The sequence below is a fragment of the Salvia miltiorrhiza genome, chromosome 7 (genome assembly GCF_028751815.1).
Source record: "Salvia miltiorrhiza cultivar Shanhuang (shh) chromosome 7, IMPLAD_Smil_shh, whole genome shotgun sequence".
NCBI lineage: Eukaryota > Viridiplantae > Streptophyta > Magnoliopsida > Lamiales > Lamiaceae > Salvia > Salvia miltiorrhiza.
Window position 1 is genome coordinate 23,971,270 of NC_080393.1, and position 20,858 is coordinate 23,992,127.

Here is a 20,858-nt window from a genome sequence, read left to right on the forward strand (position 1 = left end):
CATTTCGTCTCAGTAGAATAGTCCTGTTTTTTTTCGGCACTGAAATTAAGAAGTTTGCTTTTTGAGGGTAAAAGTGTGTAAAGGTGTGTGTGGTGTCACATTGTTTGTAGTGTAAAATCATGACCAAAAATAAAAATAAGATTATTCTAGTGGGACGTCTCAAAAAGGAAAACAAGATTATTAAAGTGGAATGAAGGGAGCATATGATACCTTTTCTAGTTTATAATTTATGAATACTATTGTTAAATAACGAATCAAATCAAAATAATAAAAACAGACTTAGTCAATGACTCGAACCTCATAAAATGTGCAAATTTTGTGGTTAGATTTGTTGATAGCCAAGAACCAAAAAAAAAAGGTAGAAAGAAATAAAACAAAATAAAGATGTACATCAAGGGCATAAAAGTCAAATCATCCCCCAACAAATAAAAATTGAAAATGAAGTTATAGGTGGGAAAACAACAAGAAATAATATAGCTGGAGAAAAACAAAAAAAAAGAAAGAAAGAAAAGTTGGATGGGCGAGAGAATCATGAACTTCAAATGAATGAGTATTGAATATTGAACAGAGGAGCGTGTTTCCAGAAACCTGCCTTCTCTCTCTCTCTCTTCTCTCTCTTTAGAGTAGTGTTTATATCATGTGGGCCTCACTCAATTCGCTCTCGCGAACGTTTTCTTCTTCATCTGCTGATTCCTTTTTGCTCTGTTCTGCGCGCTTTTAATTTGTTGTAACAAACGCCCCCATCATCCACCTTCCCAACCAAACCCTGACTATTATTATTGCTCTGACCGATCCAGTTGATCTGCATCACCATTTCCAAATATATTTCTCAAACCAGTTTTTGCTTATATATGGCGAAGACTGCATTCCTCCCCTCTATTTACACTACCTGATGCTCTGATCAAATTTTCTTCATGACCAGTTTAAGGTAAGATTGTTTTTCAGCTGAGAGCTTTCATTTATGTCTTTTCGCGGATTTAAACGCTTGACTGATTAGATGTGGATTGTTCACAGCAGGATAAGGAGGGGCTTAATCTTCTGGTTTTGAGGTATGTCTGTTTCCGTTTCTGTTTGAATGCATTTTCTCTGTCATTTTGATCTGAGTTCAAAGTTTGGATCATTATTCACGATGTTCTGTTTTGATTGAAAGCATTAATCAGAGAGTTGATGAATTAGTGAATGATGAAGATCTGCATTTGCATCTGATATACTGCATATTTTGATGATCAATCTTCATTGATTGCTCTGGTTTTGTTTTTTTTTTCTCTCTGCATGCTTTATTTGCCTCTGGAATATCTTGCTGGTTTTTCTTATGCTTTTCACTGGAATTTTTTTAATGACTATGGACGATGGAAAATGTGTTGCTGCTTGTAATTGTTACCAGTGTGAATTAATTGGGATTGGCATATTCAGTTTGTTTGTTTATTTAACAATGGCGATCTGAAGTAATTATCACTTTCTCCTCTAGATCATTTTCTTGTTTAAGGACATAATTTTTTATGATGATTTGTCTTCATTAAAGTGTTGAAAATTACTTTTAAGCTCCTAGCGGTAATGTGCTTTATGCATGGAATAAGAATTCAGGTGGGAGGAAGCTTGAATATATCTGGTAAGAAATGACACTTTGTGGCTGAAGGATTTAGAACCAAACCGAGTTCTTACTATTATATTCAAAAGGACTAGTATAATGTTGTGAAAGGAGTAGTTACAAGATATTTAAGATGATGACACTCTATTCTGATAAGTCATTTGGAGGTCTCCCATTTTCCATGTTGTATGAAGGAAATAATTTTTCTTGATGCTGTCCCACGTTCCTTAAATAAAGGCATGCTGCACCACCAGTTTTTCATCAATGCCAAATATGACGTGCTCAACTACTAAAAATAGTAATATAGAAGCCATATGCTGCCAAAGAAGTTAATGAGTTTTGTTATTATATCGTTTGTTTGAGTTAGATTTTGTTTCACCATAGGAGCTAAAAATGTGTGAAAAATATCATGTCTAGTGTCTAGTGCGGACTTGTTAAGTACTTAATACTTAGCTAACTCCTTCATCCTACAAGTGCACCATATGAACAACTTCACATATATATATATATGTTGAGTACCTACTCCTGATGGTCGCAACCACTCAAATCTTGGGTTCGCAATTGTTTCTAGTCAGTATGTGTAATTATGTTCTAGCATTTCCTACTCAATTGTTTAAAGCATTTACAGAAAGAGGCTGGTGACAACAACAATAGCATTAGAATGACAAAAAATTATTTCTGTAAATGGAATTATGTAGAAGAATGTGTAAATCAATAAAGTATTAGAGAAGAAATAAAGAAATACTTATGAAAAATAAACAGAAATAGAAGTAATTGACCAAAACATGAGGTGTATGCTACTATTCCAACTTGTCTCTTTTGAGCTAAGAGATGGGAAAAGATAAACAAGATACTGCTGTCTCTATGTATTTTAGTTTCAACCTGGCATCTGACTTTGCAAATGAGCTGGGGATTGTGAAGTATAATGTGTTTTTCTTGATTCATCTTAAAAGGCCTGATCTATTAGCTTTTGTCCAACTCGTGCAATCAATAGGTTTCTAATACTTTGAGAATCAAACTATAGTTGGCTGAAGGCAATCAATAGTTTGATCCTGTATTCTAGTTTATAACTGTGTTTTGTCCTGCAGAAGTAAATCAACTATATCAGTTTCTCAAATGTTCAGAGGTAACAACGGCAATACTGCTGCACCGTCTTTTCTTGAAAATCATCTTCAATATCCGGAAGATGTCTCAAATCAGCTGCAGTTTTGTGGAAATTGTGAGTTCTATTAATACTCTGTCTTATATGATATATCGGCTTTACCACCCATAATTGTGTTCTGTTATTTTTCTTTGAAACATGTCTTTAACTGCTTACTTGTCGCTACCATCATGTTTTCTCCAATCATGCCTAAATATTTCCCTCGCATGAAATAATCATACAGTGATTGAAAGGCATCTGCAGTAGCATTTATTTATTAGGTTGGGACTAGTGGTGGGGGTCGGGTGCATTGAATTGCCTGTGCTAGCATTTCTGCATGTGCTGCAATTGTTATACCATCTGAGGCAGTAATGGCTGTTATTGTGAACTGTCATGAGCAAACATAAAATACTGTGTTCTGTCTATTGTTATCTGACCGTGGATCATGACTTGTGCATCTATTCGTTTTTTTATTGGACTCAATTGTTCATGGAATCCCATTCACTTAGACGTGCCTAAATTTGTCTATTTCATGATTATGGGTACCATATGAAGAAGAAAGGTGTCACAAGCAATGATGATCCATTTCCCCATAAATGTTTTTCTCGGATTAAAACTTAAGATGGGTTGAATCTCAGAATTTAATTTTAGTGATCCATCCATTGCTTATTTAATATGTACTATATGATTGATGCCACTGTATTGCTTATTTAATATGTACTATATGATTGATCCATCCATTTCTTCTCTCTTGAAGTTGTTGATGCCACTGTATTGTAATAACAGTGTAACTTGATTCTCTTAGATGCTCTGTGCTTGATTAATTATCAAACGACTAACATTTTCTATCTTGGCCTTTCTAATATAATGCTAATGCATGTCTTTTAATATATCTTGTTCTGTGTTGCAGTACCTGTAGAATTTCATGCTGATCCTGTAAATTATCTTGGAAGTAACAATGGCCCTCCATACCTCCTGCCAAATAAATGTGGCAGGGATGCTGAAGCCATTCCCAGGCAGCAGAAACTTCTGTTTTCCTTAAACAATAATACTTCAAATGATGAATCTGAGAGAAAAGCCAGCACGTTGAACCTAAATCCTGTGTCTACTGGTTTAAGGCTCTCTTATGATGACGAGGAGCGAAACTCCTCTATCACTTCTGCAAGTGGAAGCCTGACAGCAGCATCGTCAGTTTTTCCTTATCTGAGCAACGACATCAAAAGAGAGCTTGATCAGCAAAAGGAAGAACTCAATCACTTTATCAGAACTCAGGTACTCTTTCTATTGGTCATGTGGGAAACTCGAGAAAATGTGAATAGTTTGTATTGGGGATTCACAATTTAGGTGGTAAAATGCTGCTTGAGGCTGCAGTTATTCAATGCATCGAGCTAACAGATATATTTGTGAATGCGGACAGGAAGCTAATATGGTGAAAGGGGTTAGAGACATGAGGCACAGACACATGGCTTCTTTTGTTACTGCCATAGAGAAAGGTGTAAGCAGAAAGCTGCGCGAGAAAGATGCAGAACTGGAGACCATAACCCGCAGAAACAAAGAACTGGTCGAGAGCATGAAACAAGTAACGAGTGAAGCCCAGAACTGGTGCTATATGGCCAAGTACAACGAGTCAATCGTGAACGTTCTGAAAACAAATCTCGAGCAAGCAATGCAAGGGTCAAATGCAGGAAAAGAAGGGTGTGGAGAGAGCGATGTGGATGATGCTGCGTCTTGCATTGATCCGAACAACTACCTCAGCGTCTCCGCTTCTGTGAAGAAAGACATCATCTGTAAAGCCTGCAAAGCCAAGGAGGTATCCATTCTGTTAATGCCATGTAGACATTTCTGTTTGTGTAAAGAGTGTCAAGCCTTTGCCACAGTTTGTCCTGTCTGTCAGATGATAACAACCGCTAGCTTCGAGGTCTATCTATCTTGAATATCAATCAAATATTTAACTTATATAAAGAAGAATACTCAGCTCTCTATATCTAATATCCCTCTTTGGCTTTACTTCGAATATAGTAAATGCATGATTTTATCGTCTGGAAGAAATAAACCCTTAACCAGAACAGTCCCTTAGTCTCAGTGTGTGAGAGAGATTGTGCGTTTGTTTTAGCGAATTGGTGGTCATTATTGAAAGTAGTTCAAATGTTAAAATAAATTAACGATCCGCCCAAATATCAGAATTTTAAAAAAGTATTTTCTCTGTCCCACTCCAATAGGCTCATTTTTCAAAAAAGTTGTACTTAATTGGTGTGGACCACACCACTTTTCTACTAAAAATTAAGTTTTCTTAATCTCCGTGCCCAAAGGAAGTGAGCCTATTGGAGTGGGACGGAAGGAGTAATACAAATATATCAAAAAAGTTTGGCCGGTCAGATTTAATCAAAAACAGACAGACTCGTGTATTGTATTAACCAGAGCGGTTCAGTGATCCCGGTCCATTTTGTAGTCGAATGATGATTGATGAACGCAAGCGAAACGAAGTTGTAATTTCTACCAAGACAAGAAAGGTGATGCTCTTTAATAATCACAAATGTAACATCGACAAGACTAGATTATTTATATGTGAATTTGGACGTAGAAAAATGAGTTACGGCCAAAGATGCAAAAATAAGTTTTGTGATGTCAAAAAATGATGGATGTTATGAGCAGTGAGTGATGCACTTCCTCTTGGTCCTCCTCCCATACCCATTGGCAGCATGTAGGTCTCCGGCGTAGCAAAAATGGTGCGTGCATCCATCGGATTCAACGTAGAGATTCCTCAAGCCGGGGAAAATCCAGCGAATCCCATCTTCAAGCACGGCAAGATTCAGAATCCCGCTGCGCACGTGGATCTTGAGCTCTTTCAGACCGTGGAGCTGCGGCAGCAGGCGCTTCCGCAGGTCGTGCGGGATGATCAGGTCGATGTCGTGTTCACACTTTATCCACAGCTTCCTGCAGCTCTCCAGCTTCGCGCACATGTCCTTGAGCTTGGCGTACCACCGGCTCGATATCTCCGGCCCCTCGATGTGGATCACGGCGTCCAGATTGGGCGACGCCGCCACCGACGGGAACGAGATCATGTGGCCCGAATACTCCAATGCGGTTAGCGACGGCGCTTGGATCTTGACGTTGGCCAAGTGCTTGCACTTGAAGAGGACCAGCATCCATAGCTTGGGGGACTTGATGAATGCGTTTCTCACGGCGGAGCAGTGGCTCAAGATCATCACCTCCAGATTGCCATTTTGGGCCACCACTTTCTCTAAGGCGTCGTCGGTCAGATTGGACGCGCGCTGCAGCCACAGGAATCGGAGATTCCGGCAAGACGACACGTCGATCTTGTCCAAGCTATGCCGCTTTCCTCTGAAGAGGAATGACTCCAGATTCGGCGCGCTGACCGTTACTTGTGAGAGAGGTGAGCATTTTAAGACCACCGCCATTTTGAGATTCTCGCCGGAGATTCTCATCCTCTTCAGGCCGCACACGAGGGAGAGGCTGATCTTCTCGAGGAGGGGGCTCGTGGAGAGGATCGCTTCCAAAACGGAGTCGTCGCCCAAATGGACGTTCACCATCTCGAGGTTTTTGAGCAGCGGCAGCGATACGGCGGCGGCGGAGACCCGGCTGAGATCGCAGAAGACGAGCTCTAGGGTTTGGATGGATCTGGCGGAGAAGACGGCTCCGGGCAGCTCGTACGGCACTCTGAAGGGCTGGAAGAACTCGGCGATGGCGATGAGATCTTTCATCTCGGCGATAATGCTGAGCTCCTTCACATTCTTGTCGAGCGCGAAGGCGATCCATTGGTCCAGGTGCGGGCCCAGCTCCTCGAAGAAGCGCATCGATACCCTAAATTTGTCGAGGGTGAGGTCGTCGAAGAATCTCCGGCGACATTGGATGGCGGCGTCGACGAAGCGGATGAAGTTGAGGCGGCTGCGGTAGCGGTGGAGGAGGGGGAGGGGGCGGCCGTGGAATTCCCTCTCGTCGAAGTTGAAGGAAGGGCAGGCGCACCAGATGTAGCGCCAGCGGCGGGAGAGGAAGGCCGTGCGCCTGGCGTCGGTGGCCGGGAGGAGGGAGACGATCTGGTGGCAGAGAGAGTCGGGGAGGGCCGACAGCCTGTCGTCGCCACCGCTGCAGACTTTTCCTCCGTCATCCAACCATGAATAGGATCGACGGCGGGGGGGCGAGTATGCGTTGACAACAAATTGGGAATGTGTCTCCATTTGTTGTGGTGCATACTCCCGCAGGAGGGAAAATTTGTCGGCGTCGATATTTGGTTGAGGATGCTAATGTTAAAAAGGCTTCAAGGCGGGAATCTCTCTCACTTGGTGGTTTACCAACCAACTAACTTTCTCCCATTTTTGCCATCCTTTCATTTTCTTTTTTTTTTTAGTTTTACTTTCTTTTTAATAATCGAACAATAATATATACTCTACCTAATCTCGTTCTAGTGTTTAAAAAACAATTAACAAAGAAGAGAGAAGCTAATTTGGCCACTATTATAGACTGATAACCTGTGACTTTTATGGTTTCCACATAATTAATATTGTGCAAACTAAATGGGGATATTTTATGAAATTATACACACTTGACTCGTATAAATATGATAAATATTTTAGAGTGTGTTATTTTTTATTGATAAATTAAGCATGGAAAAAGAAAAGAAATAAAAAATTTCCCTCCATTTTTCTTTTCACTTATTTTTTATAAAAGAGAATTTCATAATTTTTCGTTCATTTTTTTTTTTTAAACTTCAAGAAGGGATAATTATCACACACAAAATGGAGAAATAATATTATTCCTTCTTGGAGTGAAAAAATAAAAGGAATGACATGATTTTTCATTCATTTTTTTTTACTTTAAAAAAGGATAATTATCACACAAAAATGGAGGAATAATATTATTTCTTCTCAGAGTGAAAGAAAAGGAATGAGAAAAAAAAGATTGTGAAAAGTGAGGAAAAAAAAAGAAAATATTTAAAATTACAAAAAAAAATTATCTCTCATTTTTTCATAACAAATTTATCATAAAAGTGCGGGTTTAGAACTTGTCTTATTAAGGATATTGTTATATCTAACTTCAGTTGATGAATAATGAATCGATCATGGTTTAATTAAAAGAGAAAAGGTTGGATCAACTGTATAGAGAAAGTGCATCCACCTTGAAATTGAACCATATAAATGGGAAGTAGTACTACTTTTATCATTATCGCTTTAATGGAGCGAGGAAGTACACATCTTTACTTCCGACTTTTAGATTTGCTTTTTGTGTATTGGGCCTGACCACATATATATTATAATGGCCGAACATAGAATAATATATTGAGGCAACGGCGGCCCATTAAAATGTACAATATCCAGTCTCTGTGTATATATATTTTCAGGGGTGCGCAAACTCAATTCGAACCGTTACACCGATTCGGACCGACGCATTCGATCCGAATCAGACGGATCTTATAGACACACACGGTTTAGGCTATTTTAATTTTTAGGAATCAATATTAACGATTAACAAATCAAAATGGTCACAGACATGCCCAAAGACATACTATCACTGCCCGTATTTATCACATTATACGGAGTGGAAAATATCCACACTTTTGCCCGCTTATTATTTGTAACTTAATAATTGCCCAGAACACAATCGGGTTAATAATATTCCAAAGGCATAACACCACACTTCAGTGGGTTGGGCCCCTTTCTACACTCCCAATACACTTATCTATATAATACTCTCTATGTCCCAATAATGAAAACACACTTTTTTTGGACACGAGAATTAAGGAGAGTTAGATTAAATAATAAAGTATTGTGGTCCACTTGATTAGTATATTTGATTAAATGTATTTAGTAGATTTGTTTCTTTTGTGTTTATTTTCAAATTTAAATTTAAATTAATAAACTCAACAAGTTCAATTAATTTAATTAAATTCAATTTCAATTAAGTTTTTTAAAAATCGACTTAAGCTTGTGAATGCATCAGACAATATATAAATTCAAAATAAAGTCCTTAATTAATCCATTCACAAAAATAAATTAGATATGAAGATTTAAGAATCCCAAAACCCATTCCACAAATCACTGTAACTGAAAGAATCGACCCCCTTCTTCTTCGTCTTCACCGTCACGCCATTACTGCCGGGGACCATCACCGAGCTCGCCAGCACGATGAACATCTCGTGCTCCACTATCCACGGCAGCTGCAGCCTCGATATCCCATCGCTCGCCTCGTTCAAATCCTCAATCTCTCTCTCAAAATATAGATCAATTACGTAGTTGCCGTTAATGTACGCCTCCCCTCCATCGCCGGTCCTCAGCTTCGTAACGCAGCCGGCCCTTTCATTTCATCTAATACCTAATTCCTCAATTCAAACAATCCCTTATCCAAACTCTTACCCATTTCTCCCTCACCCCTAAGGCTTCTCGCTGTTGTCAACAATGGCTTCTCGTTGTTGTCGCACTGTTGATTCGAGTACGGAGGAAAGCATCTGTTGTTCAGTCAAGAAGAGAGATAGACAAAGAAGGTGGCTAGGGAACGATGGTGGTTGTGCAGTCGCCGGAAACCTGAGAGAGTGGCGACTGCGATTTGGGGCCTAGGGTTCCAGGCGGCGGTAGTGGGGTGGCGACCTCCGTGTTGAGTAGAGGGGGATGAGACGACAGGAGAAAATGAGAAATGAGAGATAAAGATTTTTATTACATTATATAATTAGGTGATTAATTAGATTTTAATTTAAAGCTATTTTTTACTCAAAATGGAAATGTGTCTTAAATAATGGGACAACCCAAAGTGTGTCTTAAATAATGGAACGGGGGGAGTCTTTATTAAAAACTCGTGACATCAACAATCATGCACACTCTTATGGGATAGAGGGAATATGATACAAGAAACTTCTTTCTTCTTCTACAAGTTTTCTCAATTTGTATCATGTTCTTGGCTCGATTTAAACCACCTTCACCAAATCAAAAAATGTTACTCCTTCGACTGCCAAAAGTATGTCACTTTTGTCATTTTTGGTGTCCGTAGAAAATATGTCACTTTACTTTTTAGGATATTACCCCATATTTTTCTTATCATTTATCCTTACAAATATTCTTTATTTACAAAAAAATCACCCCTTATTCAATATCAACCATTCATTTCATAAAATGGTGGATTTCTTTTTCCACTATATAAAAATTAGCAACTATATTTTATAAAAAATTAATGCTCAGTCAAAGTGATATACTTTAGACAAATGAAGAGATTAATATTTTTAGTTTTTTTATCTTCTTAAATAAAAGATCATTTACTATAAAAAAAAAAGAGAGAGAGAGAGCTAGTAGCACATTAACCTTAATTTAAAAATCATAAAAATGTGTAATCAATATAAAATATCAGTATGTTAATAAAGAGAAAGCATCCAAAAAATAACCAAAATATATTTTCCTTGGATTATAATTACCGACATGGACATATAGTACTAATTACAGTAATGCTATTTGGACAAAATTTGTCCTGACAAAATATGGTTAAATATTTATAAAATAAATTTATTTAAAAATTTTGGTTCAAAATAAAATAGGATTTAGTTAGTTTTATTGTTTTCTTTATATTGTAATTTTTTTGTAATTTTTGATAGCTTTTTTAATTATTATTATTTTTAAAGTACACAAACTACAAATAAAATAACAAAAAATAAAAAATTTGTTAAAAATTTACGAAAAAATTACAATATGGAGAAAACAATAAAATTAACTAAATCCTTTTAAATTTGAATCAAAATTTATAAATAAATTGATTTTTCAAAATTTGAAATATTATTTTTATCCGAACAAATTTTATCCAAACACCACTACACTAATAATTATTAGGTGGCAAGGGAGAGGTATGAGAATCATGCACTCTCACAATTATTACACTGAAATTCCTCCATCTGTACTTTAATGTTTGTCGTCCCGTTTATAACTTGGCAGATACTAATAGATTGAGATGGATATTGGAGAGCTCCTGACTTATGAAAATTAATATTCAAAAAAGGGGCCGTTAATGAAAAATATATTAATTTTTGAAAAAATTGTATTTTTCACCCAAACTTTTAATTAAATAAAAAATATATAAATTTATATTTTTGTTATAATTTTCACCTGAGTTTGATTTTCGACGAAATTAGAGCTTAGTTAGCAATCGAAAGTTTACCTGATGTTGGTGTAATTTCTGATGATGATGAGTATTTTAAAAGCTAGAAGGTTTAAAAAGACGAAAATTAATATATTTAACTTAATTTTAACTGTCAACTAAGCTCTTAAAAATCAAATTTAAATAAAAATTATAATAAAAAATATAAATTTATATATTTTTTTATTTAATAAAAATTACAACTCTTGCAAGAATTCGTGTATCTTTGGCCATAATCCTTAAAAAAAAGCCAGATGTTAGAGAACATAGAAACTAATCAGTCAAATGGTCTGAAACCGAGATGCATAGACCCATTGTTTCAAAAAAGAAAAAAGAGATGCATAGACCAATAAACTGACACACGAGAACCACATTTTGTTGCCATAATTAGAATTTATAACCATGATGGACCATCCACCATAAATAGGATATAGACAATTAGACATACACGTTTCGCTTACTTATTTATACCCCTTCAGCGTGCATTTTTTACTATTTTGAAATATTTCATAATAATATGCACTTTCTTTTTTTAAATATTTCTCTCACTAATAAAAGTGAATCTCTTCTTCCATTAATAATAGACTCACCTAATATTTATTAAAATTTGTATAAGCAACAATTAAAAAATGATATTAAATTAAAGCGATACACGTTCAATCATATTTATAATGTATATTTGAACCCATACTGTTTAAATTTATATACATAAGTTGTTATAATGTTTCATTTACAAAATCCTAGAGAAAATTCATGAAAATATGTCTATCAATATTCAGATCTACGTAGATTTACATATTCGTACTTATCTCAAATATGAATAAAAAATTATTTCACTATTTGTTATCGTCCTAGCTCCATATAATAACACCCTCTAATTACGTGAATTTGTTTAAATTTATAATATATCTAAATAATCTAATATAAGTTCTTACGATAGTCGGTTAAGATAAATAAGAATAGAGAATGCAATACTACATGTTCCGATTCGTATAATAATATCCGATAATCACCTAAATATGTTTAAATTTATAAAAGTTACACTATATAGTATTTAGAAGCAATGTAGTCAAATGACCATAATAAAGATTGAAAATCAATTTTTGGCCCATAATCTTAAAACATCAAAATATGGCCATTAATTAGGTGGTATGCCTAATTTGCCCTTTTTACTCGGCCGCTGGGGTGATTGCTCGGTCGCTGGAAGCTTATGGGTGAGTTGCGCGCTCGCGGGGAAAAGCCAGCGCCCGCTGCGCGTATGATACTTATGGCACTAATAGTGTCATACGCATCATTTTATTACTTGGTTTTATTTTGGATTTCCGATGGCACTTATGGCACTATTAGTGCCATAAGTGCCAAAAGAACCATTTTAAACACTTCCCCGTAGGGTTTAGATGATTCATTTAGGGTTTAGATTATCCATTTAGGGTTTAGATGTTCGATTTAGGGTTTAGATTATCCATTTAGTGTTTAGATGATCCATTTATGATTTCTTGATTCTATTACTATTGTTTCTGTTGCACGTATGGCACTTATGGCACTATTAGTGCCATAAGTGCCAAGATTTTACTTTGGTTTTATTTTGAATTTCCGTTTGCACTTTTGGCACTTAAGCATGGTGATCAATGTTCGGATCAGTGTAGATACATACTCGTATATATTTTAAATCTGAAAAAAAAAAATTCTTTTAAATGTCTATTTTCTTTTCCTTCATTTTTTACTTACAAAAGACAATTTCACAAATTTTCATTCCTTCTTTTCACTTCAAGAAGGGATAATATTATCTCTTCATTTTTCATTATCTTTTGTAGAAAATGAAGAAAAAGAAAGAGGATTTAAAGGAAGATTTTTAATTTTTCGATGATAAATTTATTAATAAAAAAGAAGAGATCGTAATTATGAAAGAATTATAGATGTTAATTGAAATGATTATTTGGTTGCAATGTATAGACATATTGTTGGAAATATGGTTTTAATGCCATATCTGGAAATTATTATTTAATTAAATATTTATTATTTAATTAAAATAATGATTGTATGTTAATCTACATCTCGAGTAGATCAACGTGATATACTTGAAGTCTCAAAACCGATTTCCGATGAGTGAGATATTGTATGTCAAAGTTTGGATGTTGAAGAGGGAAAATAAATGCTATCCCACATTGGAAAACATAGAGATGTTTTTCATGTATAAGAATAGCAAAGCACATGGAGTTGATAAATTGACTTGTGGGCTTGCTAGTGGGCTTGATCTAAGTACTAGCCTCGCGCGCACACACACATGCGCGCCGCCGCCGACGATCGATCAGACGGACGAACGGACGACGACGTCGTCGCCGCCGCCGCCGGACGGGCGGGTCGGGTACAGGCCGCGGCCAAGGACTTGGATCTTGGCAATTGGTGCTTTGGGGTGGTGTTTGGGGCCCAACCTTAATTTTTTGGACCAATGGACTTTTGTTTTGTTTTGGCCCAACTAATTATTCTTGGCCCAACTGTTTCCAAACCCAGCCCACACAGCAACATTGCAGCAGCAGAAAAAAGAAGCAGCAGCAGAAGCACGCAAGTTACGACTTCTGCATGGCAACTCCGATTTTGCAACTAAGTTTCCTCAATGGCTGCTGCCACCGGCCACATCTTCAACCTTCCAGCCGTCGGAGTGGAATTCAATGTATTGAATTCATACTTACCACATGTCTATAAATAGGCTTGTGGAGAGCATGCAGAAACCACCCCGAAAACACCAACAAATACTGCATTCTGCAATTCTACACACACACCCTCTGCACAACACTTTACTCAGTTCTTGATCCTATTTAGTTCGCCGGAGCTCGCCGGATTGTGGTGCTACATCCAACGAGACGTAGTCGTTTTACCTTTGGGGAAGATACGCCAAACCGAAGAGCACTACCGGGGCGATAATCTTCTTGCGGGAAGAGATTCATCTCGACTCGACTTTGTTTATACGTATAATTTATTTATACAGTGTATTTCAGTTGTATCAAATAATTTGAGTTGTAATTTCTCAAATTATTTACTTTGTAATATTTCAATTATTTTGAGTTGAAATTTCTCAAAATATTAATTTTGTAATATCTTGATCGTGTACCCGGTATCTAACAATCGCAAGAAGATTATTTCTCTGCCGTTGATACACGTTCGAGAAATGGCTCACACCGACGTCAATATGGATGGCTCCACCATCTCTGCAACCATCGGTTCAACCACGTCGTCAATATTTTCCTCGTTTGCATCAACGGGGGCTTCATCGTCAACATCTAGAACTATTGGTCTTGCCGAGAAACCATCAACGTTCTCAGGCAAGAACTTCAAATATTGGCAAGAGAAGATGCTATTCTACCTCACAACCGTGGGGTTTGCCGGATTCTTAATGGAGGATAAACCTCCAACCCCGAGTGAAGGGGAAGGGGAGACAAGCCAAGAAATTCGTGCCGGATATTTGAACTGGTGTCGCGGCGACTACTTGTGCCGTAACACCGTTCTCATGTCTCTGGACGAACGGCTCTACCGTGTTTTCAAGGTTCATGAAACCGCGAAACAATTGTGGGAGGCCCTTGATCTGAAATATCAAGTGGACAAGGCAAATACTACCAAGTATATTGTCGCCAAATGGTTGGAATATAAAATGGTCGACTCCCGGCCATTGATGGACCAAGTGGAAGAGTTCCAAAATCTTTCACATGAGGTTCAAGCCGAAGGGATGCCCTTGGCGGATGCATTGCTCGTTGCAATCATCATAGAGAAATTACCTCCTAGTTGGAGGAAATTTCAAAACCTTTTGAAGCATGAGCGCTCGGAGATGTCCGTGCCGATATTAATATCCAAGCTTCAAATGGAGGATCACGTGAGAAGTCGTGATCAAAAGGGGAAAGCTCCAATGGAGGCAAAGGCCAATCTCACCGAGAAAGGCGGTCCCTTCAACAAACGTGGTCGCCCTAACCCTAATAATAAGGGTAAAGGGAAGCAAGGCGGACATCAACCATCAAAGTTTGATGGTGTATGTTATAATTGTGACAAAAAAGGTCACATGGCTAAGGATTGCCGCAAGCCAAAGCGGAAGAAAGCAAATGGCAACGTGAACAACGTCGAGAAGGACTTCGACGATTGGAACCACGATGACTTTGCTGCCATGATCTCCGAAGTGAATCATGTGGACAACCCGAACGCTTGGTTCGTGGACACCGGCGCTACCGTCCATATATGCATAAATCGTGAGTTGTTCCACAACTACAAAGAAGTGGAAAACAAAACGATAATGGAGGCTAGCGAGCGGACATCCAAAGTCCTTGGCATGGGAGATGTGATCCTTCAACTCACGTCGGACGTGGAGATCACATTAAAAGACGTATTACACGTTCCAACTGTCCGAAAGAATTTAATTTCGGGCTTTAGGCTTACGAATAAGGATTTTGAATTGTTTTTCAAATCTGACTATGTTGTAATACGCAAGTGGGGAAAGTTCCTAGGGAAAGGCTATGCCTCCGAAGGACTTTTCAAACTTGGTGTAAGAGCTTGTAAGCCTGCCAAGGCTAAAATCAATAAAGATGCATCAACTTCTTCTGCTTACTTGATTGAGTATTCTGATTTATGGCATTGTAGACTTGGACATGTTAATCTAAATGCTATAAAGAGATTAGTAAAAATGAATTTACTAAAAGTTGATGAATACAACTCACAAGAAAAATGTGAAGTTTGTGTTGAAGCCAAAATGGTTAAGTTACCGTTTAAATCGGTAAAAAGGAGCACTCAACCATTGGAACTTATTCACACCGATGTTTGTGATTTAAAGTTCGTGCAAACTAGAGGTGGCAAGAAGTACTTTATCACCTTTATAGACGATTGCACAAAGTATTGTTACCTTTACTTATTGAAAAGTAAAGATGAGGCTATTGAAGCTTTTAGAAACTTCAAAAATGAAGCCGAAAATCAACTTGGATGTCGAATTAAGATGGTTCGAAGTGATAGAGGTGGAGAATATGTAGCTCCGTTTGCTGAATTATGCAACGAAAGTGGTATAATCCATCAAACGACGGCTCCTTATTCACCACAATCTAACGGCGTTGCTGAACGCAAGAATCGAACTCTTAAGGAGATGATGAATGCCTTGTTGATTAGTTCAGGATTACCCCAGAACATGTGGGGGGAAGCTGTCTTAACGGCCAACTATATCTTGAACAAGATTCCACTCAAAGGGAATGATGTAACTCCCTATGAGCTATGGAAAGGAAGGAAACCTTCGTATAAATACCTCAAAGTGTGGGGGTGTTTAGCCAAGGTAGAAGTGCCTTTACCAAAGCAAGTTACAATAGGACCTAAAACGGTGGATTGTATCTTCATTGGTCATGCACTTAATAGCAGTGCCTATCGTTTTATAGTGCACAGATCGGAGATACCTGATATACATGTTGGGACAACGATAGAATCAAGGAATGCTATATTCTTTGAAAATATCTATCCTAACAAGGATAAAGGTACATCGAACTCTAATGATGGAGTTGATGGTGATGCTACAGGTTCTAAACCTATGGAAGTAGCTAGTAATTCTACTCAAGTAGATGATGCCACGGGTTCTAATCATGTACCACCTAATAGGAAAAGACCAAGGTCTAAACCTATGGATGTAGAACCGAGACGTGGGGAACGAGTTAGAAAAGCTAATGTCTATGGACCGGATTATGTTGTCTTGATGCTAGATGGCGAACCGGTGACGATTAAAGAAGCTATGTCTGGCTCAGATGCAGCTCTCTGGAAAGAAGCCATCGATATTGAGATTGATTCCATTATGCAGAATCATACTTGGGTGTTAGTGGATCTACCACCTGGAAGTAAAGCTTTAGGATGCAAATGGATCCTAAAGAAGAAGTACAAATCTGATGGTACTATAGATAAGTACAAAGCCCGACTTGTCGTTCAAGGTTTCAGGCAAAAAGAAGGGTACGATTTCTTCGATACCTATTCACCTGTGACCAGACTAACATCTATTCGGATGCTTCTCGCTATTGCTGCCTTGCACAATCTCGAGATTCACCAAATGGATGTGAAAACTGCGTTCTTGTATGGCGAGTTGGAAGATGAAATATATATGAAGCAACCTGAAGGGTTTGTAGTACCTGGGCAAGAGCACAAAGTGTGCAAACTTCAAAGGTCTTTATATGGGTTGAAGCAAGCACCGCTTCAATGGCATTTAAAATTTGACAGTGTAATGTTGTCAAATGGATTCAGAATCAATGAGTGCGATAAATGTGTCTACATTAAGAATTCTAATAACGGATATGTTATTGTTTGTCTTTATGTAGATGACATGCTCATCATGGGAAGTAATTCCCGAGTGATTCAAGAAACCAAAGGCATGCTAAGTAAAAATTTTAGCATGAAAGATATGGGCTTAGCTGATGTTATCCTTGGAATTAAAATTCTAAGAAGACCTGATGGTATTACTATAACACAATCTCACTACGTTGAGAAAGTGTTAAAGAAATTCAACGCTTTTGACAAGCCAATAGCTAAGACACCATGGGAACCTAATGTGCATTTGAGTGTACACAAGGGAGAACCTGTTGACGCGTTAGAATATGCGAAGATTATTGGGAGCCTGATGTATCTAACAAATTGCACTCGTCCCGATATAGCATGCTCGGTCAACAAGTTGAGCAGCTTTACAGCTAACCCTAGTAATGAACATTGGAAAGCTCTTGAAAGGGTTTTGAGATATTTGAAATATACTCAAAACTATGCGATTCATTATACTAGGGAACCCTCTGTACTTGAAGGGTACTGTGATGCAAATTGGATATCTGATGCCAAAGACTCGTTTTCAACGAGCGGTTATGTATTCACTGTGGGGGGTGGTGCTGTGTCTTGGAAATCCAAGAAGCAAACATGTATTGCTAGATCGACCATGGAATCAGAATTCATAGCTTTGGATAAAGCTGGTGAAGAAGCCGAGTGGCTTAAAAATTTCCTCGAGGATATTCCATGTTGGTCGAAACCTGTGTCGTCCGTGATAATTCATTGTGATAGTCAAGCTGCTATCGGACGAGCACAAAATCTTTTGTATAACGGTAAGTCGAGACATATTCGTCGACGTCATAATACCGTGAGACATTTGATCACTAGTGGAGTTATCTCAATTGATTATATAAGATCAATTGATAACATAGCGGATCCTTTGACAAAAAGTATCCATCGAGATCAGATGTATAAACTGTTAGGGGGAATGGGTTTGAAGTCCACAAATTAAGGATAATCATAGTGGCAACCCAACCATGATGACTGGAGGATCCCAAGAACTTGGTTCAATGGGACAACTAAGCTATGAAAATCCGTGTGTTGAACACTCGAATTGCCTATTCCTTGTAGAACAGTGAGTGTTCGGAAACCTGCACGTGGTGAGGTTAAGTCTTTGACTTTTAATGACTCTAGAACTCCTCGAAGAGGACAAGTATAGCAGGATACTTGAGTTAAGAGTTACCTATGTAAGTGTGAAGTGCGGCCGCTTCGATTGAAACACTTATGAATCCAAAGAGGTGTTCCAAGGCCTGTAATGGACACAAACGTGAGAACGAATAAGGATTGAAGCAATATTGTGTCAATATTGTTGACTAAGTATACACCGAGGAGGACTAGTTCAAGGAACACAATCCACTAGGCCGCCGGTATACTCGATAATATTGACTATGGCAGGTTCAAAGCCACAAGCTACCTCTCCAAATGCAATGTTGTATCTTAAGAGGACTGAGCTAAGTGTTTGCATACTTTCGCATACTGTTTTCTCACTCATGTGGGGGATTGTTGGAAATATGGTTTTAATGCCATATCTGGAAATTATTATTTAATTAAATATTTATTATTTAATTAAAATAATGATTGTATGTTAATCTACATCTCGAGTAGATCAACGTGATATACTTGAAGTCTCAAAACCGATTTCCGATGAGTGAGATATTGTATGTCAAAGTTTGGATGTTGAAGAGGGAAAATAAATGCTATCCCACATTGGAAAACATAGAGATGTTTTTCATGTATAAGAATAGCAAAGCACATGGAGTTGATAAATTGACTTGTGGGCTTGCTAGTGGGCTTGATCTAAGTACTAGCCTCGCGCGCACACACACACGCGCGCCGCCGCCGCCGATCGATCGGACGGACGACGACGTCGTCGCCGCCGGACGGGCGGGTCGGGTACGGGCCGCGGCCAAGGACTTGGATCTTGGCAATTGGTGCTTTGGGGTGGTGTTTGGGGCCCAACCTTAATTTTTTGGACCAATGGACTTTTGTTTTGTTTTGGCCCAACTAATTATTCTTGGCCCAACTGTTTCCAAACCCAGCCCACACAGCAACATTGCAGCAGCAGAAAAAAGAAGCAGCAGCAGAAGCACGCAAGTTACGACTTCTGCATGGCAACTCCGATTTTGCAACTAAGTTTCCTCAATGGCTGCTGCCACCGGCCACATCTTCAACCTTCCAGCCGTCGGAGTGGAATTCAATGTATTGAATTCATACTTACCACATGTCTATAAATAGGCTTGTGGAGAGCATGCAGAAACCACCCCGAAAACACCAACAAATACTGCATTCTGCAATTCTACACACACACCCTCTGCACAACACTTTACTCAGTTCTTGATCCTATTTAGTTCGCCGGAGCTCGCCGGATTGTGGTGCTACATCCAACGAGACGTAGTCGTTTTACCTTTGGGGAAGATACGCCAAACCGAAGAGCACTACCGGGGCGATAATCTTCTTGCGGGAAGAGATTCATCTCGACTCGACTTTGTTTATACGTATAATTTATTTATACAGTGTATTTCAGTTGTATCAAATAATTTGAGTTGTAATTTCTCAAATTATTTACTTTGTAATATTTCAATTATTTTGAGTTGAAATTTCTCAAAATATTAATTTTGTAATATCTTGATCGTGTACCCGGTATCTAACACATATTAGTGGAGAAATGATTTGGACCGCATGTACAAGTAGAGAGTAGTCGTAGTCAAAAGTGGAGCCCCACTCCTCATCTTCTTCGTCTAATTACTCTAACAAACCATGACCAGTAGTTATAGTAGCGTTTCTCTCGGTACATCTGTGTGTGAGAGAGAGAGATGCCCTTAAGTGCAGTTTTGGTTATGTCGGAAGTGGTGAGTTACGACTTACGTACACAGCGCTCACTGCGTGTGTGAGAGAGAGACAGGTTTCGCTGTCGGAATTGGCGAGTTTACGACTTACGCACACTAATTAGGTCAGTTGAGTACAAGCAATTTTAGTATCATTAGAAAAAAACAATCAACTCTTGCGGGATTCAAATTGATAAGCAAGTAGTCACCCATGCCCATGGCCCACTAGAATTTTAAAATCTAATAAATTTCCTTCATTTTAATTTGCCCTTAAGATATTGCGTTTTGTTTTTTAATTTACGAGACTAAAATTACCACACTAATTAACGAGATTGAGAATACCTCTCAACATTTCCTAGCTGACTATGCATATATGTATATCACATTTAGCCAAAACGCTAAAAGAGAAGTGAATCTGCCACTAAGCAGTCGAATCTAAAAGGATTCAAAAGTCAACGGGTTGGACTTATTAGACCAATTAAATCAGCTATTCTAATCACAAGTATATTTTCAAATATAAAAATAACAAGACATAACGATATAGTATATACCCCTCCCTGCAAAGCTTAAAGAATTTCTTTTTGGCAGGAGTTTTAATGAGTTAGTATTTTGTGTGTAAAGTGTGGTAAGTGAAAAAAATGAAAAGATGAATAAAGATAAAAACTTTTATCATATAAGAAAAGTGCTCAAATTTTACGGGACAATCCGAAAAAGAATATTGACCAAGCTTCACAGGACGGAGAGAGTAATAAATTTGAAGATAGAAAATAAATATACGTGGTTGTTATGTGTTCACATACATGGGGGTTGGGGTTGTGTTTATATGTTATGGTCGATCTTGTCTTAGCTATGTGTTGATTCATTTTAT

At 38.0% G+C, this 20,858-nt stretch overlaps 2 protein-coding genes across 3 annotated transcripts; one reads left to right on the forward strand and one right to left on the reverse strand.

Moving 5' to 3' along the window:
• Positions 1 to 477: 477 nt before the first annotated feature.
• LOC130993608 (probable BOI-related E3 ubiquitin-protein ligase 3) lies at positions 478 to 4,718 on the forward strand. 2 transcript variants are annotated; one of them, XM_057918542.1, is made up of 4 exons: positions 478 to 928; positions 2,677 to 2,807; positions 3,640 to 4,001; positions 4,147 to 4,718. In XM_057918542.1, the coding sequence occupies exons 1-4, from the start codon at positions 915 to 917 to the stop codon at positions 4,660 to 4,662; spliced, it is 1,023 nt and encodes a 340-aa protein (XP_057774525.1). In that variant the 5' UTR covers positions 478 to 914; the 3' UTR covers positions 4,663 to 4,718. The 2 variants fall into 2 exon arrangements, with proteins under 2 accessions (XP_057774525.1, XP_057774526.1); XM_057918543.1 differs by lacking the exon at positions 478 to 928 and adding an exon at positions 1,015 to 1,049.
• A 501-nt stretch (positions 4,719 to 5,219) lies between these two features.
• Positions 5,220 to 7,043, reverse strand: LOC130993607 (putative F-box/FBD/LRR-repeat protein At1g78760). The gene has a single exon (XM_057918541.1). It carries the CDS (start codon positions 6,923 to 6,925, stop codon positions 5,372 to 5,374), a length of 1,554 nt encoding a protein of 517 aa, XP_057774524.1. The 5' UTR covers positions 6,926 to 7,043; the 3' UTR covers positions 5,220 to 5,371.
• Positions 7,044 to 20,858: the final 13,815 nt, after the last annotated feature.